At 44.7% G+C, this 27,918-nt stretch overlaps 1 protein-coding gene across 1 annotated transcript in view; it reads left to right on the top strand.

The window, feature by feature from the left end:
• LOC139553728 (serine/threonine-protein kinase D3-like) overlaps positions 1-27,918 on the top strand; it is a 69,731-nt gene that overhangs the window by 27,086 nt on the left and 14,727 nt on the right. The window contains exons 3-10 of the mRNA XM_071366333.1: positions 11,459-11,597; positions 19,831-19,962; positions 22,234-22,397; positions 23,222-23,411; positions 23,529-23,606; positions 23,707-23,887; positions 24,123-24,324; positions 26,737-27,013. Of these exons, the coding sequence (XP_071222434.1) occupies positions 11,459-11,597; positions 19,831-19,962; positions 22,234-22,397; positions 23,222-23,411; positions 23,529-23,606; positions 23,707-23,887; positions 24,123-24,324; positions 26,737-27,013 (1,363 nt within the window). The remainder of the gene's footprint in view (positions 1-11,458; positions 11,598-19,830; positions 19,963-22,233; positions 22,398-23,221; positions 23,412-23,528; positions 23,607-23,706; positions 23,888-24,122; positions 24,325-26,736; positions 27,014-27,918) is intronic.

Below are 27,918 nucleotides of genomic sequence, written 5' to 3'. Positions count from 1 at the left end.
CTGAGATATGGCTTTTTCTTTGTAACTCTGCCTAGAAGGCCAGCATCTGGAGTCGCCTCTTCACTGTTGACGTTGAGACTGGTGTTTTGCGGGTACTATTTCATGAAGCTGCCAGTTGAGGACTTGTGAGGCGTCTGTTTCTCAAACTAGACACTCTAATGTACTTGTCCTCTTGCTCATGTAACGAATGTGAAATGGCTAGCTAGTTAGCGGGTACGCGCTAATAGCGTTTCAATTAGTTACGTCACTTGCTCTGAAACCTAGAAGTAGTGTTTCCCCTTGCTCTGCAAGGGCCGCGGCCTTTGTGGAGCGATGGGTAACGATGCTTCGTGGGCGACCGTTGTTGATGTGTGCAGAAGGTTCCTGGTTCGCGCCCGTGTCGGGGCGAGGGGACGGTCTAAAGTTAAACTGTTACATTGATGCTGTTGACCCGGATTACTGGTTGCTGCGGAAAAAGGAGGAGGTTGAAAGGGGGGTGAGTGTAACGGATGTGAAATGGCTAGCTAGTTAGCGGGTACGCGCTAATAGCGTTTCAATCAGTTACGTCACTTGCTCTGGCCTTTGTGGAGCGATGGGTAACGATGCTTTGTGGGCGACCGTTGTTGATGTGTGCAGAAGGTCCCTGGTTCGCGCCCGTGTCGGGGCGAGGGGACGGTCTAAAGTTAAACTGTTACACTCAGTTGTGCACCGGGGCCTCCCACTCCTCTTTCTATTCTGGTTAGAGCCAGTTTGCGCTGTTCTGTGAAGGGAGTACAGCGTTTTACGAGATCTTCAGTTTCTTGGCAATTTCTTGCATGGAATAGCCTTAATTTCTCAGAACAAGAATAGACTGATGAGTATCAGAAGAAAGTTATTTGTTTCTGACCATTTTGAGCCTGTATTCGAACCCACAAATGCTGATGCTCCAGATACTCAACTAGTCTAAAGAAGGCCAGTTTTATTGCTTCTTTAATCAGAACAACAGTTTTCAGCTGTGCTAACATAATTGCAAAAGGGTTTTCTAATGATCAATTAGCCTTTTAAAATGATAAACTTGGATTAGCTAACACAATTTGCCATTGGAACACAGGAGTGATGTTTGCTGATAATGGGCCTCTGTTTGCCTATGTAGATATTCCATTAAGAATTAGCCGTTTCCAGCTACAATAGTCATTTACAACATTAACTAAGTCTACACTGTACAAAGTCTACACTGTATTTCTGATCAATTTGATGTTATTTTAATGGACAAAAAATGTGCCTTTCTTTCAAAAACAATGACATTTCTAAGTGACCCCAAACTTTTGAACGGTAATATAGTTTGACGGTATATGAAAATCATCCCATGGGTATTTCCCAATACCCTGGTGTACGGTATATACGGTATAACGTCCAACCAATAATATTAAGTAGAACCAAGTGTCAAATGTTTCATTGCCAGGAGGTGGGTTTCAATATGAATACTGTTGTTTCCACATGTGGTTTATGTTAGTGCTCTCTTGGCTATGTGTGCTATAATATGACCAATTATATGAATCATCTAATATAAGACCAATGCAATCATTTCACTGGAGACAGCGGGAAACTTCATTTAATAATTAACACAGTTTGCCATTTCCACTAAATGTGCTTGATGTGACTCTTACACTCCAATTACTGTCCCCAATGCCACATAGAGCACAATTAGCTTTTCCTATGTGCAGATTTTGGACTGCGTATTCAGCACATTTTCCACTGATGTGGTCCGTGACATGTGCCACAAAGTTAAACAACAGTTTTGCATTTGACATCAAAACAATTTTCCTCTTTGTCGTAGACTTTCAGTCTCACTTGGATTCATAGTTTTGTTCCTTTGCACTTAAACCACACAGTACATGAAGCTCTGCTCCTCTCCACATTTTTGCATTCAAGCCACTGAGTCACATTTGGAATTGAACCTTTAACCTGTAGCGGATCCTTCTCTGACCAATCGCTCCATCTATAATGCCTTACCACCACAACATGACAACAGTGACACAGCCACAATCAATATTCTAAAGTCTGCTTCCTCTATGGCTTCATCAAGACACCTTAGTTCACCAGGCCACGAAAACAACTGAATAACATCTTGTGCCTCCCGGTCGGTCGGTTTGGGGTTGAAGGGCCAGGCTGTTCTTTGTGCTGATAAACAATGTCATACACAGCTATGAATGGCTGCATTATGGCAGATAAAACACCTCGTTTCATACTCCAGTCTTGTGATGGACTTTATCGTGGCCAGGGCTTACTTGAAAAAGAGATGTAAATCTCAATGTGACTTTTCTGGTTAAATAAAGGATACATTTAAATGGTCTCACCTCTGGCGATCAGTACCTTGGTGAACCTACAACACTGCACTCAATGTGATTTGAGTGTTTGCTAAAAGTAATAGAGGACATTTTTGGCCTATTCATGAATTAGCATTACAAATTCTGCAGGAGACCATTCCATTTCGTATGTCCAAGTCTGGCATGAAATATTTAGGGCTCAATATCACCCGTACCTTGTCTTCTCTCCTGGATGATAACTTTACTTCATTCCCCTGATTAACAAACTTAAACTAGAATTTCAGAGATGGAGTATTCTCTATCGTACTTTATCTGGTAAAGGGAAATTCCATTAAGATGGATGTATTGCCCAGATTTCTGTATTTGTTTCAATGTCTCCTTTTTCTACCCAAGTCTTTTTTCATTTCAGTAGATAAACATATTTGTTTGTTTTTATGTGGCGAAGGCAGTTCAAGAATACGTAAAGCATTCCACCAGAGAGAGAGAACACACAGAGGATTAGCCTTTCCTAACTTTATGTATTATTACTGGGCAGCAAATATACAAAATATTGTTTACTGGCTTTACACTCCAGAAACTGACTGGTGTCAAACAGAAACCAACTCCTGTTTCTCTTCCTCTTTGTTAGCATTAATCACCTCCATTCTTCCTCTCTTAGCTTCGCGCTACTCATCCAATCCAATTCTTATCAGTGCTCTTAAAATGTGGACTCAATTTCTTCAACACTTTAAACTCTGATTTCTCTAATCAAGGTCCTAAATGTAATAATCACCTATTCCTTCCAGCTAAACTAGATTCAGCTTTTAGGCTTTTGGCCTACTTTTGCCCTTAGAACAGCCTCAATTCCTCTGGGCATGGACTCTACAAGGTGTTGAAAGCATTCCACAGGGATGCTGGCCCTTGTTGACTCCAATGCTTCCCACAGTTGTGTCAAGTTGACTGGATGCCCTTTGGGTGGCTTTTAAACACGCTTTTAAAATTCAATATTGGTGCACAATTTCTACTTAAAATATCAAATGGACACAAACTGTGCTCTTTTCCCGAAACAACCCAATAATATTCTACTAAAGGTTAACTGTAAGTCTTCTGTGGTTCTGAAATGATTGTGGCCTTAACATATTGGTAGCCTAGTGGTTAGAACATTGGGCCAGTAACTGAAAGGTTGCTAGATCGAATCCCCAAGCTGACAAGGTAAAAATCTGTCATTCTGCCCCTGTACAAGGCAGTTCACCCACTGTTCCTAGGCCGTCATTGAAAATAAGAATTTGTTCTTAACAACCACTTGGCTACCTGCCACCACTGGAGAGAGTGCCAATAAAGTAAGAGGCTTGACCATAACAGGGTTGAGGTTTTCATCTTAAATCAGCCATGAATCAGCCATATATAGCTAATTTGATTTAATGTTCTCCTTGAGTATCATCCTTCATATCATTCAGCCAAATAGCAGTACCAGTTGCTTGTTGAAACATGGGTTTGGTTAAACAAAGCCTGTGCTGTAGCTGTCCATCACTGTAGACTGGCCCAGGGCCAGCCTCATAAAGGTGTCAGGCAGCCCGGGTCAGACAGCACACCTTCCTCAGTGTAATCATGTGTCCATCTGTCAGACCCTGCCAGCTCCCCTCTCTCCTCTGACAGGGTTTCCCTGTTACCACCCTCCTCTCGCCCTCATCACTGATACCCTTTGGACCCCCACACGCTAACACACACACATATAGACGCACACACATACACACACACCAGCATAGAGCATGCACTACACATCCCATTTCCTTCCCTGAGTTAGAAAATATTTGAGCTTTTAACACATTGAAAGAATGTTTTACATTGGTGCCACTGATCACTATAAGATACACCAATCATGATGGGTGATTCATGACAACATCAATTCTCAAATTCAGTAGCATCTTAAATTCAGTGTTCTTTTGAAATTTGTTTGCAGTTAAGCAATAAGTAAATCTAGTTTCTCAGAGACTAACTACAGCCTGACGGGTTTGTTCATTCAAACCAGAACAGTTGTGTCAGACTCAATTTTCCATGTCTGTTCTGAGGCTATTTGTTTTTGGAACTCATTGAAATGTATCATATTTCTCGTCTGCCCCATCCATCCCTCCCTTCCTTCTCTTTCTGCCTCTAATGGGATTTAGCATATCAATGGCAGATCAGTTAGTTTAACAAAGGCTTACCGTGGTGAAGCTCTTTTCCACTCTGCTTTCCAGTGTGCCGCACGGACCTCACACATTGATTCGTCATGTTGGTGTCTTTGGTGTGTGTGTGGTCGCCTGCGTCTCTTTGTGCAGAGTAGGGCTGAATGGTGGTGTGCTGTTAGCCCTACAGTGTGTGTTGATTACAAAGGCCATGCTTAGTCACTATGGGACATGACCCAAGATGTGTGTGCCATTTCTCTAACCAGCCTGGATGCCACTCTGTTACGTTAGTCATCTTTATTGCCTAACAACAACACAGCTACGATAGAGCTTGCCAATGCAAGTGCCTCAGTGCAACCAATCAATATGATCAATATACTGTGTGTGTGTGTATATATATATATATATATATATATATATATATATATATATAATCAATATATTTACAGTACTAGTCAAAAGTTTGGACACCTACTCATTCCAGTTTTTTTGCTTTATTTTTACTTTTTTCTACATTGTAGAATAATCATTAAAGTCATTAAAACTATGAAATAACACATGGAATCATGTAGTAACCAAATAAGTGTTAAACAAATCAAAATATATTATATTTGAGATTCTTCAAAGTTGCCACCATTTGCCTTGATGACAGAGTAGGTGAACGGATGATCTCTGCATGTGTGGTTCCCACTGTGAAGCATGGAGGAGGTGTGGGGGTGCTTTGCTGGTGACACTGTCTGTGATTTATTTAGAATTCAAGGCACACTTAACCAGCATGGCTACCACAGCATTCTGCAGCGATATGCCATCTCATCTGGTTTGCACTTAGTTGGACTATCATTTGTTTTTCAACAGGACAATGACACAGCAGACCTCCAGGCTGTGTAAGGGCTATTTGCTCAGCATATCTGGGAACTCCTTCAAGACTGTTGGAAAATCATTCCAGGTGAAGCTGGTTGAGAGAATGCCAATAGTGTGCAAAGCTGTCATCAAGGCAAAGGGTGGCTACTTTGAAGAATCTAAAATCTATATTTTGATTTGTTTAACACTTTTATGGTTACTACATGATTCCATATGTGTTATTTCATAATTTTGATTCCCCATTTTGGGTCTATTAAGTACAGTAAACTTGCACAGCATATTCTCTTCCCTCCTCTGTTCTCATGCCCCCATGATCTTTCCTAACATGAGCTGCATGGTACCAAAAATGGAGACGTACAGCCCTCTCCACAGCCCCTACCCAGCCCTCTATAGGGTCAATGGAGATAGTCCAGGTAGCTATTTGGTTGACTATTCAGCAGTCTTATGGCTTGGGGGTAAAAGCTGTACAGGATCCTGTTGGTTCCAGACTTGGTGCATCGGTACCGCTTACCATGTGGTAGCTGAGAGAACAGTCTATGACTTGGTAGGCTGGAGTCTTTGACCATTTTTAGGGCCTTTCTCTGACACTGCCTGATATAGAGGTCCTGGATGTCAGGAAGCTGGGCCCCAGTGATGCACTGGGCCGTACGCACTACCCTCTGTAGCGGCTTACGGTTAGATGCCAAAGAGTTGCCATACCAGGTGGTGATGCAGCCAGTCAAGATGCTCCCAATGGTGCAGCTGTAGAACTTTTTGAGGACCTGAGGGCCCATGACAAATCTTTTCAGTCTCTGGGGGGGAGAGGTGTTGTCGTGCCTTTTCCATGACTGTGTTGGTGTTAATTCCTTAATGATGTGGACACCGACCCGATCCACTACTCTCCAGAGCCCTCTACCCAGCCCTCTCCAGAGCCCGCTATCCAGCCCTCTACCCAGCCCTCTCTAGAGCCCCCTACCCAGCCCTCTCCAGAGTCCTCTACCCAGCCCTCTCCAGAGTCCTCTACCCAGCCCTCTCCAGAGCCCTCTACCCAGCCCTCTCCAGAGCCCTCTACCCAGCCCTCTCCAGAGCCCTCTACCCAGCCCTCTACCCAGCCCTCTACCCAGCCCTCTACCCAGCCCTCTACCTTTCCCTCTCCAGAGCCCTCTATCCATCCCTCTCCACAGCCCTCTCCAGAGCCCTCTACCCAGCCCTCTCCAGAGCCCTCTACCTTTCCCTCTCCAGAGCCCTCTACCCAGCCCTCTACCCAGCCCTCTCCAGAGCCCTCTACCTTTCCCTCTCCAGAGCCCTCTACCCAGCCCTCTCCAGAGCCCTCTACCCAGCCCTCTACCTTTCCCTCTCCAGAGCCCTCTATCCAGCCCTCTACCTTTCCCTCTCCAGAGCCCTCTATCCATCCCTCTCCAGAGCACTCTCCAGAGCCCTCTACCCAGCCCTCTCCACAGCCCTCTACCCAGCCCTCTCCACAGGCCTCTACCCAGCTCTTTCCACCCAGCTCGCTCCTTAGCTCTCTACCCAGCTCTCTCCACCCAGCTCTCTCCACCCAGCTCTCTCCATAGCTCTCCACCCAGCTCTCTCTACCCAGCTCTCTCCATAGCTCTCTACCCAGCTCTCTCCACCCAGCTCTCTCCATAGCTCTCTACCCAGCTCTCTCCACCCAGCTCTCTCCATAGCTCTCTACCCAGCTCTCTCCTTAGCTCTCTACCCAGCTCTCTCCACCCAGCTCTCTCCACCCAGCTCTCTCCATAGCTCTCTACCCAGCCCTCTACCCAGCCCTCTACCCAGCCCTCTACCCAGCCCTCTACCTTTCCCTCTCCAGAGCCCTCTATCCATCCCTCTCCACAGCCCTCTCCAGAGCCCTCTACCCAGCCCTCTCCAGAGCCCTCTACCTTTCCCTCTCCAGAGCCCTCTACCCAGCCCTCTACCCAGCCCTCTCCAGAGCCCTCTACCTTTCCCTCTCCAGAGCCCTCTACCCAGCCCTCTCCAGAGCCCTCTACCCAGCCCTCTACCTTTCCCTCTCCAGAGCCCTCTATCCAGCCCTCTACCTTTCCCTCTCCAGAGCCCTCTATCCATCCCTCTCCAGAGCACTCTCCAGAGCCCTCTACCCAGCCCTCTCCACAGCCCTCTACCCAGCCCTCTCCACAGGCCTCTACCCAGCTCTTTCCACCCAGCTCGCTCCTTAGCTCTCTACCCAGCTCTCTCCACCCAGCTCTCTCCACCCAGCTCTCTCCACCCAGCTCTCTCCATAGCTCTCCACCCAGCTCTCTCTACCCAGCTCTCTCCATAGCTCTCTACCCAGCTCTCTCCACCCAGCTCTCTCCATAGCTCTCTACCCAGCTCTCTCCACCCAGCTCTCTCCATAGCTCTCTACCCAGCTCTCTCCTTAGCTCTCTACCCAGCTCTCTCCACCCAGCTCTCTCCACCCAGCTCTCTCCATAGCTCTCTACCCAGCTCTCTCCACCCAGCTCTCTCCATAGCTCTCTACCCAGCTCTCTCCACAGCGCTCTACCCAGCTCTCTACCCAGCTCTCTACCCAGCTCTCTCCACCCAGCTCTCTCCACAGCTCTCTACCCAGCTCTCTCCACAGCGCTCTACCCAGCTCTCTCCACAGCGCTCTACCCAGCTCTCTCCACCCAGCTCTCTCCACAGCGCTCTACCCAGCTCTCTCCACAGCCCTCTACCCAGCCCTTTCCCCAATACAGAACTGTACCAACCTGTAGACCTGAGCTGCATGCAGCTGGAATGGGAACTACGTGCAGTGGAAAGTGTTGCAGTAAATGCCAACAGGAGGTGAATCAAGCTGGCCAGGTCTCAGAGCAGGGCAGGAGGGGGAGTGGAGGGGGATGGTCCCGGGGCCCCGGGTCTGGAGATTAGGAATGTCAGACGTATGGAGGAAAACCTCACCCTGACAAGGCACTCTGGACACCGGAAGGATGTGACAACGCTAGAGCCATGCAATGAATCACTTTAAAGTATGACAGGGTTTAGGATGTGTCTCTTGTTTTGGAAACATGAAGCTGTGTAAAGGTAAACATTCTTGATGTTGTTTAGTAATGTCTACATTTGGATAAACACCAAGCCCAGTGAAGTGGGATCCTGTGGAAAGCAGGGCAGCTATCATAAGATCCCTATCCACGGAGCTCTCCTCGCTCTCACACCCTCCTTTCAGCACCCTGTCTTCACAGCCAGGGCCAACACACGCACGCACACACAGGCTTTGCGGTCCCTTCTCCCCACCGGGGAATCTTATCTCTTTGTTCCCTGCTCTCCACAGGACCCCAGCTTATCTCAGCTACATTAAAGCCAGAGGCAGTAGCCCTAACACTGGGGTCATTGTTATGGTGTGTGTGAGCACCCTCCCTCTCCCTTTTCCCAGCCTTCTCAGCACTCCTTCCCACTAGACACATCTAGAAGCCTAGTACTGGCCATGGGTGGATTAGGCTAGACAGACCAAAAGCATAGCGACGCTTCAGTCTATGAACCTTCATCAGACTGAATCAGGCCTACAGGAGGAGATGCAGACTGGTCTGCTGTGTATAAAGGCAGACTAGATGCAAGGGCTACCCCCTCAGATTAGAGCCAGAGCCTAGGCCAGCCAGGAGCGCTGGTTGATCACGCAGTTATGTAAGGCAGCTGCTAACAGACAGAGGCTTTCATGTTCCATATGCATTAGGCATAAAGGAGGCCTTTTAAACACAGGAGTTTCAGTGTTTACATAACTGGGACATTTAATGGCCTTTCAGCAAGGCTCTGCTCTGGGAACTAGGCACATTGAATGTGCTGTTTAGGGGGGGTGTATAATAATGTGTATGTAAGGGTTAATACAGTACAGTAATTCTGGTGTATGCTCATTTAAAAGCAGTTTGCATAGTTTGTCAGTGTAGCCCCTAACACTGTCCTCTTTCCTGGTGTCAGCCGCAGCCGTGGCTCCACCACCCTGGAGAGAAGCATTTTAGGAGCTCCAGCTGTTCCCCTCTCTGCTGTATCGTGTGCCAACCCTGGTGCCCGTGGGCCTCGTTGGCCGTTGTGTTACTGCTCACATTGTTCCGTGGGCATTGTGTGTGACCCTGACAGGGAAGCAGCTGTGTTAGGTGAGCCTGCCAGAGCAGCCATGTTGGCAGGGAGAAGCAGCTCTGTAGGGGGCCTCCACCAGGGGCCCGCTTTGATGAGTGCCACACAGGATGGCCCCCTACATCCATCCATCCATTCTCTGGCTCTCTTCCTCCCTGACAGCCCCTATTGACCCTTATATCTGAATATGACACACTGCTGATGAAGGCAAGCTTCTCTTGACTGGCTGGCTGGCTGACTGACTGGCTGGCAGAAGGTTTTGGGGAAACAAACTTTATCATTTCATGAAGGGAGAGATGAGAGGAGTGAAAAAAGGCATTGCTGCCCTTCACAGAAACTGGGCATCGTTTTCCTGCCAGGCAGAGGACATGACCTCCCCTGCGAGGGAAGACGGTGAGTGAGAGATCCATGGTTACAGTGTCATACAGTGTAGTCAGGCATAGCAAGAGACAGGCTACTTTTCTTGTACAGAACTCCATGTCCAGTGGAAATGTTGGACTGATAAACCTCAGGGAGGTTGTGAAATGTCCACTTTGCTACATGACACCACAATGGATTTGTGTGTATGAAAAGAAGATATGCTGTAGCCAGGTGTGTGGGTGTGTGCACGCCAGTGATTTAGTGAGTGTGTGCATGTATGTGTGTATAACCTGTGTGTGTTTAACCTTTGTGTCTTGACACGAGCAGTGGAAGTTGTGTGGAAACTGTGGGTCTGGGACCAGGAAGTGACTCAGTATTGACTTGGCTTACTTCCTGGCTGGGTTGCAGGACGCTGCTGCTCCTCTGTCACTCCTCTCAGGATGTTAACCCCTCCTCCCCTCCCCTCACCTCTCCTCTCCTGTTTCCCTCACTGCTTGCTGTCTGATGGCCTGGGCCATTATCTGAGTCCAGAGCATTACCTGGCCCAGCCCTGACGGACTGCCAAGCTGGAGGTTACATCACAGCTACTGGAGAGCATTGTTGAAGTGAGCTCACCTCAGACTGCCTGCTGAGAACCAAGGCTAGCAAGACGAGCAAGACAGTTCTGTCTTTTCTAGCAGATGCTTAGATGTCATTTTGCTCCTAATGCTGCTGGATAGAATTTCTGCAATAGTTAAATGATTACTGACAGTCAGTAACTATTCCACATCATCGACTAGAAAAGTTATTACAATGTTATTACAATGGCTATGTCAGTGCGGTTTTGATATATATTTTTCATTATCAATAGCCTACCCCTAATGGCACTCTGCCTACTTGTATTGCTGTATGGAGAAGAGTGGCATGCTATGCCTACTTGTATTGCTGTATGGAGAAGAGTGGCATGCTATGCCTACTTGTATTGCTGTATGGAGAAGAGTGGCATGCTATGCCTACTTGTATTGCTGTATGGAGAAGAGTGGCATGCTATATTGAATAGCCATTTGATTGTTTTTTCCTTCCGCTGTAATCAGCGCATTCCACTGTTTCACTGTTTCAGGGGATAAAGGTGTTTGAATGTGAGCTCTCTTCCTGAGCCAGTGTGTTTTCAATTCTCCTCCATCCTCCACGTTGACTGCTGACGTGAGCCACAGAAAGTAGTTAATGGGAGCAGGAGTGTGTGTGTGTGTGTGTGACTCATTGTAGCTTGGGTGGATTAAACAGCTGTGTTTCCCTCTCTCTCTCTCTGTGGTGATATTCAGCCTAATGTTAATTCCACACACACACACCCGTTCCATTCCTACACCACAGGCTTGCTGGCTCTGGCTATGATGACTGGAAAAAGGTAGCCATTACTCCGTGAGTCAGAGAAGGAGCTTTATACAGTACTGTATACAATATAAATTTATATTTATCAGATGGGGGCCAACCATAAATTAGTAGCACTTGTCCAGTAAATATGACAAACCGCATTGAACATAATCATAAATGTCCCCAAACCAAATGAGAAGGGGAAAGAAAGAGTAAACAACTGTTGAATGAATATTAAGACAGGGTCTTGATCAGCTGATGCCAATTTCAAAAAGTGTATATGAGTTATTGTGTGTATATTGTTGGTCGAGCCAGTAGATTATAAGTGTTCCAGCCATTGCGTTCTGGATATAGTGGATACTCACAAGCGTTTTTGTGTTTCTTCCTCGTCAGTTCCCGGAGTGTGGCTTCTTTGGCATGTATGACAAGATCCTGCTCTTCCGCCATGATCTGACCTCTGAGAACATCCTCCAGAGGCTGACGTCAGCAGAAGATATACATGAGGGAGATCTGATAGAGGTGGTGCTCTCTGGTGAGTAGTTCTGATCTGGGTTTAACCCTAACGGCTTTTATTAACTTTTTGACTTTAGGCTATATGTACTAATTTAGTACACAACATTTTCTGTAATTCAAACCTGTGTGTTGTACAGTGCTGTTTCACGCCTCTCTAAAGCTCACCTCCAGAGACACAGGTGGCTAGTTTCCCCTCTCTTTTCCTGTCACAGATGATTTCAGTTTCCTGCTGACTATTGAGTCTAACAAACACTGGCTCGTAAAGGCATTATTTTCTGTTCCATCTGTCTCCATTGGGAAGCACCTCACAGTCCCACCACCTGGACTGGACATCCCCTCCTCCCTCTCTCTCTCTCCGGGGTAGAACTAGAAGCATTGTCTGCATGGATCCAGACATGAAATAACTCTGCGACCGGATGGATCTGATCTGCTGGTGTTTAGCAGTGAGCCCCAGGCGAGTGTATCCAGGAGACCTCTGGTTTCCTCTGTCTCCTTCCCTCTGGTTTGAGACGGTTGACAGGTTTCAGCCTCAGTGTTGCACCTGGATGGCTGTGTGAGGTCAGAGTTCACATCCACAAGCTCTACACCCACACTGCTTCCTCGTCTTAGCCTTGTAGTTGGTCTGCATATGCTGAGGAGATCTACATGTGTCAAACTGGTGCAATGCAAGCTCCGATATGCTTCGCTGTTCTAGTCTGGTACACTGAAAATAGGATTTTTTAAAATCATACTATTTATCCTTTCCTTAGTTGCTTCTAATTTACATGAATTAAATACTTTAAAGACACCATTGATTCCTATAAATTCTTTGAGACCTGTTGTTCTGTGGCTGTGAGAGACAAACAGCTCAGGGTTCTCTTGGCGCTGGACTATAAGGGCCTGGCTTGTTTTCTCTGCAGTAAGTGGTTGTAGTGGACCCACTGAGTATAAACATGCTGGGCTGTGCATGGCGGCACTGGAAAGTGGACAGGCCATCCCTAACCAGGGGGTTGGACATGGAGAGAGGGCTGTTTGGTCCAAGAATCCCACTCACTGTTTGTTTCTCACTCAGCATCCCTCTTATTTGACAGGATATGGCATACAAAATGGATGTACATATTTGTTTTATAGCTCTTTTAGTCGCCGATGAATGTTAGACTATAACTTCTGAATTATGTCTGATGGACACTTGTGATGCCTGATTAGTCAAAAATGAAAACAAACAGACATCACATTGATGTCAGGCCTGCTGCTCGTGAAAAATCCTTTATTGGCTCAATCTTCTATAGTGTTTGATGCAAAACATCTCAACAACCATTTCATAAAGTTGAGGCCGTTAATAGGCTGTGCGTTTTTTTTCCTCGATGTGTTTGAAAAGCCCATGAATGCCTTCTTTCATGTCTTTTTGCCAGGGAGCTATTACCAGTGTGGTGGCATGTGACTTCCTTAAGTTCTTTTTACGCTTTGAAGTTCGACTCAAAATGTGCCCGAGTTCATTAGCAACTAAATTAATCTATATAGCTAGTTAATGAAAAATATATTATTCATATGGAGGTGCTGTGTGTCCATATGTATAATTTTAACATGGAAATCAACAGTGCTGCTTTTTAAGCTTGGACCTGCAGTAGAAAGTGAAGTCATAAGGTGATCTGTGGAGGCCTATCAAATCTGGTATGTCTACCCCACTATCGCCTATCTGTGTTCCTCGCCGCAGCCATCGGTTCTCCTCTCCCTTTCTTCCTGGTGTCTCTTTCTCTCTATTTTATCTTCCAAAGAATGTTCTCTCTTCCAGGTATTTGGGGATTGTCAGTAAAGTGAATTTTATTCCCTAAGTGGATAGATGTCACATTTGTTGTTCAGAGCTGCATCTCGTCACGGCAACAGCTACTGAGAATGTCCCTGGTGCATCCTTCATTGGATACTGGTATGTGAACTTGGTCTTATTGTAAAACTGGATCAGAGAAAACACCTACTGAAACACAAAAACACACAAATAGTTAGTGACATTACGCAGGGTTTTCCACCTAAATTCTGGCGTAAAAGATTATGATTCCCTTGTTGGTCAATGGGAAAACCACAACAGCATAAATGATTGCAAAAGAACTGTGAGAAAGAGATTTCTCTCTTTTCTCTCCGGTGCTGGGGGGGATGCAATCACACAGGTTTGGTAGTGAATAGCGATCTCTTATTCACATCTTGGATGAGTCACTCCTGTGAACTAACTGTCCCTTCCAAGAATGACCTCACTCATATCCCTCCAACACAAACCACAGCAGCAGATGGAGAAAAGTCCCCTGGGTAATGGCTGGGCCTACCTTGTTTCAGTCCAGATAGGAAACAAACCAAACCATACTATGAGCTCGCTGATTAAAGAGCATCATTATCATGGGATGTGGTCTTCTCTGGTCCTGTTCTGTTGAATGAGACTGTCTGTCTCAGTGGTCTTTAGTGTGCTCTGTAATGCCATACCACTCTGAAACAGGTGATGTTGTAGACAACCTTGTAGCCTGTTGTTAGTTTCTGCTGTACCGCCTCCTACTGTAAGTAGCTGTTATAGCACTGAGCTGTTAATGGGATGTTATAGCACTGAGCTGTTAATGGGATGTTATACTACTGAGCTGTTAATGGGATGTTATACTACTGAGCTGTTAATGGGATGTTATAGCACTGAGCTGTTAATGGGATGTTATAGCACTGAGCTGTTAATGGGATGTTATAGCACTGAGCTGTTAATGGGCTGTTATAGCACTGAGCTGTTAATGGGATGTTATAGCACTGAGCTGTTAATGGGATGTTATAGCACTGAGCTGTTAATGGGCTGTTATAGCACTGAGCTGTTAATGGGATGTTATAGCACTGAGCTGTTTATGGGATGTTATAGCACTGAGCTGTTAATGGGATGTTATAGCACTGAGCTGTTAATGGGATGTTATAGCACTGAGCTGTTAATGGGATGTTATAGCACTGAGCTGTTAATGGGATGTTATACTACTGAGCTGTTAATGGGCTGTTATAGCACTGAGCTGTTAATGGGCTGTTATAGCACTGAGCTGTTAATGGGATGTTATAGCACTGAGCTGTTAATGGGATGTTATACTACTGAGCTGTTAATGGGCTGTTATAGCACTGAGCTGTTAATGGGATGTTATAGCACTGAGCTGTTAATGGGATGTTATAGCACTGAGCTGTTAATGGGATGTTATACTACTGAGCTGTTAATGGGATGTTATAGCACTGAGCTGTTAATGGGATGTTATACTACTGAGCTGTTAATGGGCTGTTATAGCACTGAGCTGTTAATGGGATGCTATACTACTGAGCTGTTAATGGGATGTTATAGCACTGAGCTGTTAATGGGATGTTATAGCACTGAGCTGTTAATGGGCTGTTATAGCACTGAGCTGTTTATGGGATGTTATAGCACTGAGCTGTTAATGGGATGTTATAGCACTGAGCTGTTAATGGGATGTTATAGCACTGAGCTGTTAATGGGATGTTATAGCACTGAGCTGTTAATGGGATGTTATAGCACTGAGCTGTTAATGGGATGTTATAGCACTGAGCTGTTAATGGGATGTTATAGCACTGAGCCCTAGTGAGAGAAACCACGACCTCGGAACAGAACAGCTTTCCCCTCCAGCATCTCTTACTGTACATAACTGCATGTTCTAAGTTACTTCCCAGGTCAGACTCTCTGATATGGATGCATTCACTCCATTATGTGAACAGTTTGTTCCCTAGATCTGAGTTATAAGTTTGTTTTATGCACACAGACATACCAATAACACAAGTGCCAATGGTCCAGTAAATCATCTGACTATTACCGGCTGACAAAACAGCATAAAATGCCTTTACATTACAGTGTACACTCGGGGCTCTTTTTTAACAAACTAACGCAGTGGTACATTTTTGAGCTAGCGGTAGCGTTATAGGTCCAGGGCTGTCGGAAATATTTTTGCTGTTTTGACTTCAGGAATTATGGGCGCAGTAGCTGGCAGTGGCGCGAAGAGGCTGGATTTTAATGAATAAACAAGTTGGAGGCTTGTCTCCTCACTGGCCAATCCGAACGTGCTCCATGGCTACATATGTGGTTGCTTCAAGTTGCGTATTTATGGTATTTTATGTACTGCGTTGTCATCAATTCCAGTGTAGTCCATAATAGCCTAGTTTGGTAAATAAAATAAATAAAAGCATACAGAAACAAAATAACAAAATGTAGGCCTATCCCATCTTTGCTAAATATGTTGAACATGTTTTCAGTCCACATTGTTCTAAGTAATTGCTTGGTTTCAATATGGAAATATATTGTTAAACATAGCATTTACACTGATATAGGGGCTAGCCTACTGTAAATTGCATTATGGTTGAGCCATGGATATGCCAAACATTGTCAATAAGCAAGATTAAATTCACTATTGATAAAGCCTAAAATGAGAGTGAAAAATTCTAATCGAAATGACTTGTTTAAAATAGGCTATGTCTAAATACAGTTACAGGCTCCATCATTTCTCCCTGTAGGCATATAATATTAAGGCAACGCAGACAATGGAGGGTTTTACGCACATCCAAACTTTATTACAGAAGCTGAAAAAGAGAATATGAAGAGAATGTCACAAATACAGTATAATGTTTAAAAAACGTAATGGAACCATCTTACAGATCACATTCACACTTCTCCAGAAACAGCAGACGGCTCCTAAATTCCATTGCATGCGAGCTGGTTTTTAATCAAATTAAACAAAAAATAAGCAATACATTTTTTTTAAACAACAATAATATTTGTAAATAGCTTGGTCAGAAGACACAGCGGATTGCTGTTGAACCAGCCTTCGTTATGAATCAAATCAAATTTTATTGGTCACATACACATGGTTATCAGATGTTAATGCGAGTGTAGCGAAATGCTTGTGCTTCAAGTTCCAACAGTGCAGTAATATCTAACAAGTCATCTAACAATTCCACAACAACTACCTTCCTATAGGCCTAGAGTAAGGGCTCGGTTTTTAATCATATGAAATGGAAAACAAGTAATTGTTACAGGAAGATAAGTTCTAAATACAAGGGTCAACAGCATCATCTCATCTCTCTGTTAATGATGGGCATATGGACACATGTAGCCTACATGGAGGGTTTTTTACACACGTCCAAAACAGGAACTGGCTAAAAGAATGTACCGTAGGCCTACACAACACATAGATCAACAGGACATGTCCAGTCACTGCTTTGCTGCTCCCAAACTTGATCTTTTAATAAAGCTTTGGTGATTAAGATTTATTTCAAAGCAGTCTCACGAGCCAAAACCTTCATTGATAGGCTTGGCTACTTGGCGAACGCATTGGGCAGGACAAAAAAATGTCTTTCATTGAGGCAGGGGAGGCTATAGGTCTATACTTGGTTGATTTTTAATTAAATGAGACCCAAATGAGAAAAAGCTTTTGTTTTTTATGTTTATAAATACGAGGGTTACAGGTACAAAAAACACATCTCTCTTGTTCCATGAGCTGTTTATTTTTTATATTTTTTATTTAACCTTTATTTAACTAGCTCAAGGGCACTGTGCGTCACGGCTGGATAGGTTGTGCTCCCGCTCACAAAATCCATGCAATTACCAACCATGTTACCGCTAAGACCTGCTTTTCGTTGTTCTTAACCTCTAATTCCTCCCAAACCCGGATCCGGGAGCACCCCCCACAGTAAAAAAGCTGACTAGCATAGCCTAGCATAGCGTCACAAGTAAATACTAGCATCTAAATATCATTAAATCACAAGTCCAAGACACCAGATGAAAGATACACATCTTGTGAATCCAGCCATCATTTCTGATTTTTAAAATGTTTTACAGGGAAGACACAATATGTAAATCTATTAGCTAACCACGTTAGCAAAAGACACCACTTTTTTTACTCCACCAGTTTTTTACTCCATCAGTAGCCATCACTAATTCGACCAAATAAAGATATAAATAGCCACTAACCAAGAAACAACTTCATAAGATGACAGTCTGATTACATATTTATTGTATAGCATATGTTTTTTTAGAAAAATTTGCATATTTCAGGTATAAATCACAGTTCTACATTGCAGCTGCAATCTGAAATAGTGCCGAAGCTGCCAGAATAATTACAGAGACCAACGTCAAATACCTAATTACTCATCTTAAAACATTTCTGAAAAATACACAGCGTACAGCAAATGAAAGCCCAACATCTTGTGAATCCAGCCAATATGTCAGATTTTTTAAGTGTTTTACAGCGAAAACACAATATAGCATTATATTAGCTTAGCACAATAGCCAGAAACACAAGCAATTTACCAGCAGCACAGGTTAGCGATCGTAACAATACAGCAAAAGATATATAATTTTTGACTAACCTTGATATACTTAGTCAGATGACAGTCCTGTAACATCATATTACACAATGCATATAGGTTTTGTTCGAAAATGTGCATATTTAGCAGCACAAATCGTGGTTATACAATGTGATCAGTGGCAACAGGTCATGCATTCTGGCCGGCGCCATCTTGGAAAGACACCTAATCTAATCAATAAATAATCGTAAACTTGACTAAAAAATACAGGTTGGACAGCAAATGAAAGATGCATTAGTTATTAATGCAACCGCTGAGTTAGAATTTTAAAATTAACGTTACTAGACATACAGTGTGCGTTACAGCCAGACTAGTGCCGCAATAATGGCGGACAAATGCGTTTACATTTTTCCACATAAATACGGAATAACATCATAAATAGCTCTTACTTTTGGACGAGCTTCCATCAGAATCTTGGGCAAGTGGTCCTTTGTCCAAAAGAATCGTTGCTTGGTTGTAAAACGTCGTCTTCAACTTCGGAATTAGCAGCTAACATTAGCTATGTGGCCACAACATGCACAAATGTTCAAAGCGCAATACTAAGGAAATTCCGAAAATAGCAATATACTCGCATAAACTGATATAACTCGGTTTAAAATAACTTCGTTATGATGTTTCTAACACCTATATCGAATTAAATTACAGACGGATATAGCTAAGGCCGATAACTGAGCGTTTCAAAATGCCATCCTGAGGTCTTGCTTTGCGCAATGACGAACGTCGAAAAGAGAGCTCCCTTCGTTCCTTGGCCTTTTATAAGCTCTGAGAACTACGTAGAAACTCCATTCCACTTCTCATTGGTTACTGACATCCAGGGGAAGGCGGGTGCAGTTCATGTCGACCCATAGGATACATACAGAGCTTTAAACTGATCTGAGAACAGAGCCTCGTTTTCAGACCTTCGCAGTTCCTGTCATGAATTTCGCTGCAGAAAGAGTTCTGGTTCACCCACAGACATAATTCAAACGGTTTTAGAAACTAGAGATTGTTTTCTATCCAATAGTAATAATAATATGCATATTGTACGAGCAAGAATTGAGTACGAGGTAGTTTAATTTGGGAACGATAAATGTCCAAGTTGAAACAGCACCCCCTGTAGTGTCAAGAGGTTTTAAAGGACACACCTCAAATATTGCCACTCCGCAAGCGAGCTGATATTAGACAGGTAAATTGCTGAACCTGGTGAATGGGGTGGAAAACACAAGAGCACCAGTTTTTACATGCTGAAATGGAAAACAAGTGTGTTTAGTACTTGTGCAGCTGTAGCGCCAACCGAAAATGGAGCCCTAAACCTCTTAACTATACTGACAATACAAGGCCACTCTAAAATGTGCAGTTTTGTTACACAATGCCACAGACGTCTCAAGTTTTGAGGGAGCATGCAATTGGCATGCTGACTGCAGGAATGTCCACCAAAGCTGTTACCAGATAATTTAATGTTCATTTCTCTACCATAAGCCACCTCCAATGTCATTTTAGAGAATTTGGCAGTATGTCCAACCGGCCTCACAGCCGCAGACCAAGTGTAACCATGCCAGCCCAGGACCTCCACATCCAGCTTCTTCACCTGCGGGATCGTCTGGGGGGGGGGGGGGGGGGTATTTCTGTCTGTAATAAAGCCCTTTTGTGGGGAAAACCTATTCTGATTGGCTGGGCCTGGCTATATTATATATTAGGGCCTAATGAATGTATTTCAAGTGACTGATTTCCGTATATGAACTGTAACTCAGCAAAATCTTTTAAGTTGTTGCATGTTGCTTTTATATTTTAGTTTAGTTTAATTGTTATTAAATTTTTTTGTAATTTTCATTATTTGGTTTCAGGGTTATGGTGTTTGAAGTTTATTTGTTTTGCTTTAGTTTTGTTTGCCATGTTTTTGATTTTAAGTTGTGTCTGAATTGCAGCTTTAGCCACAGTAGAGGACTTCCAGATCCGGCCCCATGCCCTCTATGTCCACTCATACAAAGCCCCCACCTTCTGTGACTACTGTGGGGAGATGCTATGGGGCCTCGTCCGGCAGGGGCTCAAATGTGAAGGTAAGCACACACGCAAACACACACACACACACACACACATCAAGCTCTCTCTCACATCAAGGCTGGGGTGCACTGTGAACCGAAAGCCAAGGTGTCAAATGTTTACCCGACTCGTACACTCATACACACACAAATCAAGCATGCCCTTCTCTTGGTCCAATCTGAGAGGTACATTAAGGCTGGTAGCGCCGTGCAGCAGGAAGCCTCAGTGGAGTGTGTGACTTCCTCCCATTACTAAAGAAGGTCTTTGAAGAGATGGCCGGCCTGGCCTGTTTGAATGGAGCTCAGTGTGCTGATGCCAAGCGTTGGACTCAGCCTTCAAAGGCTCTTTAGAAAGCATGTGCTGCTGCTCTACTCTAACCCTCTCTGATGGATCCAGCCTGTCCCTCAGTATAACACAAGCTGCCCCAGGGCCAGCCGGGACAGGAATGCAACAGGCGCTCCAATAGGATGAAAGATTTTGACTGGTATACCTAGTCAAATTGCAATTAAATATGGAATTGTGATTATTGGATCAGATCTATTTTATTCCCTGCTATGTCTTTGAAAAGCATTTGAAGCTTTCTATGAGGAAGGATGAGATCAAATGACTGCATGTAGAGCCCTCATGTGGATGTTTAAGAGAATGAAGCTGGTGGGTAGAATCAAAGTAGTGCTTTCCTACCGTATTCATTTACTTAGTTTCCTTCTTAAGACGTGTTAATATATCTCAAGATGTCATCACAAATATGTCTTAAGATGTCTCAAGATGGCTGGGTATGAAATGTTGCTGAGTATCAAGCCCAATGCTGACATCCAAAGTCTGTTTGTTACATACAGTCTTTGTTTTGAGTTTGACACAAATATTAATTTCCACAAAGTTTGCTGCTTCAGTGTCTTTAGATATTTTTGTCAGATGTTACTATGGAATACTGAAGTACAATTACAAGCATTTCATAAGTGTCAAAGGCTTTTATTGACAATTACATGAGGTTGATGCAGTCAATATTTTCAGTGTTGACCCTTCTTTTTCAAGACCTCTGCAATCCGCCCTGGCATGCTGTCAAATAACTTCTGGGCCACATTCTGACTGATGGCAGCCCATTCTTGCATAATCAATGCTTGGAGTTTGTCAGAATTTGTGTGTTTTTGTTTGTCCACCCGCCTCTTGAGGATTGCCCACAAGTTCTCAATGGGATTAAGGTCTGGGGAGTTTCCTGGCCATGGAGCCAAAATATCGATGTTTTGTTCCCCGAGCCACTTTTGCCTTATGGCAAGGTGCTCCATCATGCTGGAAAAGGCATTGTTCGTCACCAAACTGTTCCTGGATGGTTGGGAGAAGTTGCTCTCGGAGGATGTGTTGGTACCATTCTTTATTCATGGCTGTGTTCTCGGGAAAAAGTGTGAGTGAGCCCACTCCCTTGGCTGAGAAGCAACCCCACACATGAATGGTCTCAGGATGCTTTACTGTTGGCATGACACAGGACTGATGGTAGCGCTCACCTTATCTTCTCCGGACAAGCTTTTTTCCGGATGCTCCAAACAATCGGAAAGGGGATTCATCAGAGAAAATGAAAATTTTCCTGGAGAGAAGTGGCTTCTTTGCTGCCTTTCTTGACACCAGGCCATCCTCCAAAAGTCTTCGCCTCACTGTGCGTGCAGATGCACACCTGCCTGCTGCCATTCCTGAGCAAGCTCTGTACTGGTGGTGCCCCGATCCCGCAGCTGAATCACCTTTAGGAGACGGTCCTGGCGCTTGCTGGACTTTCTTGGGCGCCCTGAAGCCTTCTTCATAACAATTGAACCGCTCTCCTTGAAGTTATTTTTGTGCAAAGCAATGATGACGGCATGTGAATGACAGAGGAAGAACAATGATTCCAAGCACCATCCTCCTTTTGAAGCTTCCAGTCTGTTATTTGAACTCAATCAGCATGACAGAGTGATCTCCAGCCTTGTCCTCGTCAACACTCACACCTATGTTAACGAGAGAATCACTGGCATGATGCCAGCTGGTCCTTTTGTGGCAGGGCTGTAATGCAGTGCAAATGTTATTTTGGGATTCAGTTCCTTTGCATGGCAAAGAGGGACTTTGCAATTAATCTGATCACTCTTCAGAAACATTCTGGAGTATATGCAAATTGCCATCATACAATCTGAGGCAGCAGAGTTTGTGAAAATTAATATTTGTGTCATTCTCAAAACTTTTGGCCACGACTGTATAGCCTGTACTGTACAATATGTGTTTTGTTCTTCATGTGTAATTAGTGACCACTGTGTCCTGTGTACTTCCAGGTTGTGGGCTGAACTACCACAAGCGCTGCGCCTTTAAGATCCCCAACAACTGCAGTGGGGTGAGGAAGAGACGTCTGTCCAATGTGTCCCTGCCGGGCCCTTCGCTCTCAGTCCCCCGGCCCCTCCCCGGTCCCACTGAACATGCGGTGGTAGTCCCGGAGGAGGTAAGACCTGTGCTTCCATTGGTGTAGAGAGATGTCCTGTGGTAAAGATATATTCTGCACAATACAAAGTGCTTTAAGACCCAGTGAAAGTGGCTATGTAAACACAATCCCTTATAAAGTTACACCCAAGCACAGTTCATTGCTTGCAAGGCGGCAACGTTGTCCGTCTACGCCCCTTGTGAAAGTACCGTAGGATTTTTATCTACAGTACAGTTACTAACCAGTTCTAGCCACATACTTTCTCATAGGTTCCATGTGATTGGCTGAAAATTATGTTCACTTTTGACGTAATCTAACTGTTATTCCGATTGAGACATATTTGTCAGTTTGCAATAAATGAACTACAAGGTCATGCCTTGTTGTTTCTTATCAATTGTCTGTTTGTCAGCCAAATCTATTGGACTATCTTGATGTGAAACACCACAAAGACACAGCAAATTGAATTTGATTAACTGGATCGTATGATGGCCTTCCCTAAGCGTATGAAACGTGTTTGATTGAGGCTAGCTGGATGGAATATTCTCCTTGGTGACGAACGCTTATGAAAGGTCCATGAAAATACAATTAGGCCAATTAAATTAAACCCTTGTAAATTCTAGCCCATGTTTGTGTATTTGGTCCTTTTTGGTCCCTCCATCCCTCATCTTCTTCTCTCTTTCGCTATCTCCTTCCTTTCCTGGTTTATTTTATCTCTCCCTCACTCCCACTGGCTACAAATCTCTCCATCCCTACATGCTGTGGTTACCACACTTGCTCCATCTGCCTCTCCCTCTCTCCTTTATTTCTTTCACTCCCTGCCTCCTTCCCATCTCTCCCTGCAACAGCGCTGCCACCAGGAGGCAGGGAAGAGGATCCTGTCGTGGAGTGGCCGGCCCATCTGGATGGAGAAGATGGTGCTGGGGCGAGTCAAAGTGCCTCACACCTTCGCCATCCACACCTACACTCGGCCAACCATCTGCCAGTACTGCAAACGTCTGCTCAAGGGCCTCTTCCGCCAGGGCATGCAGTGCAAAGGTGAGGTGCCACCTCCCTGTATGTCTCTATGTCCATATCTGCCTAGACCTCTTTACCTTTCTCCCTCTAGAGCTCCATGTTGTTATTAAATCCATGTTTTCTGTACTTTCTTTTCAGATTGTAAATTCAATTGCCATAAGCGGTGTGCATCAAAGGTACCAAGAGACTGCTTGGGCGAGGTTTCCTTCAATGGAGGTAATTTCTGCTGTTCTATTTTCACATTCCATGTCCATTTATCATGGTAAGATGTAACTGAGGGACATACTCATATTTGTGTGATCGTGTGTGTCCACAGAGCCTGCCAGCCCAGGGCCTGACTCTGACAGTACCATGGAGGTGGACAGTAGTGATGTGGAGAGCACTAGAGGACTACTGGATGACTCTGACGAACCTTCAACCCCAGACGACAAGATGTTCTATATGGACTCTCCTTTTCTGGACCGCGAGAAGGACGAGGAGACCATCAAGACCATCAGGTATTATATAGCAAGACACCTTACATTACTGGGACATATTTGAGCTAACTTGGAGTTTGACTTATGTAATAGTTGTGTAAACATAGACCATATAGTTATCAAACAGGTCTGCGTCAATGGACCTTCTTCCTTGCCATTGTTGCTTCTGCTTGCTCTTCTCACGCTCAGGTCCGGGTTTCTGCTAAGCACTTTGTGACAAATGTTTTCATAAAAAGTGCTGTGTGTGTGTCCCCAGCCCATCCACCAGCAGCAACATCCCTCTGATGCGGGTGGTCCAGTCCATCAAACAGACCAAGAGGAGGAGCTCCACCATGGTGAGGGAGGGCTGGATGGTCCACTACACCAGCAGAGACAACCTGAGGAAGAGACACTACTGGAGGTTGGACACCAAGAGCCTCAGCCTGTTTCAGAACGACACTGGAGCCAAGTTCTATAAGGTGAGAGAGCAACACCACATATCATCTATTACCTGACAGAGGCAGAGGCATGGCAGAATGAAATGGGCACCAGAGTGTGCATTTACATTGATGTCACAGAACAACGTAAACAGATCAGTAATTCTCTGAATCTATACACTGTCTAAAAGCAAATGGTTTCAACCAAACGCTGAATTGATCCTAAATAAATCGACCAGATTTTTTAACATATATATATATATATATAAAAATGGGTTTTAATGTCTTGGTGTATGTGTATGTAATGGTGTGACTAAGACTGAGGGCTGCTGTGTCGCAACTGTAAACTACAGTGGGCCATTAATACACAGAGAAAATCCCCCAGCCTGCCTTCTGTGGTTTCACAGGCAGTACACTGACATTTCTCCATGGTCGCAGAGTGAAAGTTTTTTTCTAGAGCCACGTTGTCATCAGCAGTATTTGTATCTGAAAATGTTATGGGTTTTTGCTGGGGAAAATGCCTGAAAGGGACGTCCAACACATTTATACAATACATTGTAACAAGTTGCATCACTCATAACAGATATGCTCTTTCAAATGTCTTACCAAACCTTCACCATAAACTTTTGTTGTCAAGTTCGAATACATTTGATTTATGCATTTTGACACTGATTTCCAAATGCTAGAACTCCAGCTTCAGAGAGTGTGTGACAGTTCCATGGTGACACCAGTGGCGTAGGCAGTCTTTACCATGCCACAGGATCTTAATAGCTGTGTAATTAGACACTTGGCACTAAGGCAGCCAGGCAGTCCTTGTTCCCTCTGTGTAAAGGCTTCCACATGTTCAGTACAGTCTTGCCACTGTGAGCCTGTCCCAGCCTCTGTACGGCCAGCCTCTGTACGGTGTGGGTGTGTTACTTTGACGCCTCCCCTGATTGTGGCGAGAGATGTGACGCAGTGGGATGGTGTTTATGGTGCTATGGTTTCTAACGACTTTTGTTTTGTGAGATGTAGCACATTCAGTGTGTGTGAGAGAGAGAAAGTGTGTGTATGTGTAGGTAGACACCTAATTGCCAGGCTGTCGTCTAATATTATTCTGTTTTAAAGCTCCACTCTCCGAGTGTTACGGCTGTGACGGACACACCCTCCATCTTCCCAGCAGTGAAACAGTGGAGAGGAAACCCCAGTCTTTTATACAGCTGGGATTGAGACGTTCAGGGTGTGTTTAGAGGCAGCTTTATATGGTCGTTTATTATAAACTTGCCACTTAGCATAGCACTCAGGAGACTAATTGAAGACTAGCTGTTCGCCAATGTGTTCTTTCTTATTCTCCCAAATCTCGTCATATGGGTCGTTCTGTTTTATTTGTTGCTAGTGTGTGCTCCATAGATTGAGCCAGTGGTCACATTAAGTTATCTACCGTAGTCTCTGAGTCTCTTGGGTGTTTTCCCCCACTGTCTCTCTCTCTCTTGTTCTCCTGTCGTGTGGCTGTCCTCTTCTCTCTCTACCTCCATTCATCTGATCAGCGGTGGTGGTTGTGTGTTGATATATCAGATGACTGCCATTTTCTACATTTGGAAATCATATAGGCTTCTCTTTTGAAGATGAGACCCCTGTACTTGTGGTTTCCAAAACCCTTTTATAGGGGTAAGGGGGCTTCACTCTGTCTCTAGCCCCCCCCCCCCCCCCCGCACCGGGTTTTTGTTGTCCGATAGTCTGTGGAACAGTAGTCACCGTGTCTCGCGTCTCAGTGGCTGGCAGCGCGGCCTTGCTCAGATGGGGCTCTCGTGTCCTGCCTTGTAATCATGGGGCCTCTTCTCTTCAATGGGCCCAGGCCTGGTTCACGTGGGCCAGCCCTACTAACCACTTCATCTGATACTCTGTGGTGAGCCGCCCTCAGGGGACCCAGAGGAGACGGGGGGTGGGACAATGGGGGCGAGGCACTGCAGGGGCTCCTATTGGCTAGGGACTTCCTTCTTCTTCTTTGATTTGCATTTGACAGTGAGGCTGGAGGGAAAGAGGACTTTTAAAGTGTGCTCAAACTGCCCCTCACGCCACTTCTGTAAGGGTCTGTCAGACAGAGGCTGTGCACTAGGCAGGGGCTGTGGATACACTACACTGTGGGAAGGGACTTGGTCTAACTCTGGGTTACTCTTTCTGGTACGCATGCTAAGCGGAAGAGCATTTTTCAGCGGTTACCTCTGAAATCTGCAAAGGATTTGGTGTCTGCTTCCATCTGATCTGACTTTCTGTCTTGCTAGTGATTGATTCAGTGACTTGTCTTTCTCAGTGTGACTGTTCACTAGGCTGTGGTATTTTCTATGTCTATCATGGTTGTATTTGTCTTCTGTGTCTCTCTCCCCAATCACTAACGGTGATGGCATGGCTCTCTTTGTTTGTGTCTGTTATGACCCTGGTGTCTCTCTCTCTCCCTCCTTCCCTCATGGCCCACAGGAGATCCCTCTCTCAGAGATCCTGCAGGTGGAACAGTCAAGCGACTTCAGCAGCCTAGCCCAGAGCAGCAACCCACACTGCTTTGAAATCATCACCTCCACCATGGTCTACTATGTAGGGGAGAACCACGGGGTCCACTACAACAGCCCCGCTTTGGCAGCTTCAGGCGTGGGCATGGAGGTGGCCCAGGGCTGGGAGAAGGCCATCCGGCAGGCCCTGATGCCTGCCACGCCCCAGCCCAGTGTGGCCACCGCAGCCGGGCAGAGCAAGGACCACAGTGAGTACAGTACCATTCTCTACTGTTAACATGGTAGACATCGCTTTAGGCTACTGATCATGCGTGTATACATTAGTTATTTCTATTGGAAGTAGCATTGGCATATATTTGACATATTGTAGATAATGGCACTAGCACTGGAAAGGTGATATGAAATTTGATTATGTGAGTGATGGAAATAGTACTTTTTATGCACATAAAATGGCTAATCCCATATTGTGGTCATTTAGCTGTTTGATTTTTATATGTGTGCAGTGGGTCAAAAGAGTCCCCATTAAATGCTTGAATCCTGAGTTAAGGTCAAGTAAGGTGAGGTGATGTTCTGAAGTGATTAAGCAGTCAGTCTTGTTTTGAGATAACAACAATGGCATTTTACATTTTTGTCATTTAGCAGACGCTCTTATCCAGAGAGATTTACAGTAGTGAGTGCATTATTGTTTTCATACTGGTCCCCCATGGGATTCGAACCATTCTCCACTAACTGAGCCACAAGGGAACATCACCAGAAATGACTACCTACAGACACAGCAGAGCCTTGAATTGAGAAGCCATGATTTACCTCTTCCCTCCTATGATGATAATGAATTTGATTATAATAATTATGATGATCTTACGGGCTATAGAGTCAAGGTGGCACATTCAACCTGTTGCTCACCTGTGGGCACATGGCGCGACACCTGAAACCTGACATAGATTCAGGGGATTATATGTGTGTGTTAAAATCCACCTTCCTCTTCCATCACATCCAATACAGTAATGCACCTTAATCTAATAATGAAGATGGCCGAAATCAGATTAGTGGTATTTTTTTACCTTTAGGTTATTTAATAAACACACTTGTGGTTCAGTGCCCACAATCACCAGGGCAGGTTTTAACGTTTTAAAGTGCAGATGAGATGAGCGCC

The sequence above is a fragment of the Salvelinus alpinus genome, chromosome 25 (genome assembly GCF_045679555.1).
Source record: "Salvelinus alpinus chromosome 25, SLU_Salpinus.1, whole genome shotgun sequence".
Classification (NCBI taxonomy): domain Eukaryota; kingdom Metazoa; phylum Chordata; class Actinopteri; order Salmoniformes; family Salmonidae; genus Salvelinus; species Salvelinus alpinus.
Note: the sequence above shows the minus strand (reverse complement) of the source record. Positions and strands in the feature narration are given on the sequence as shown.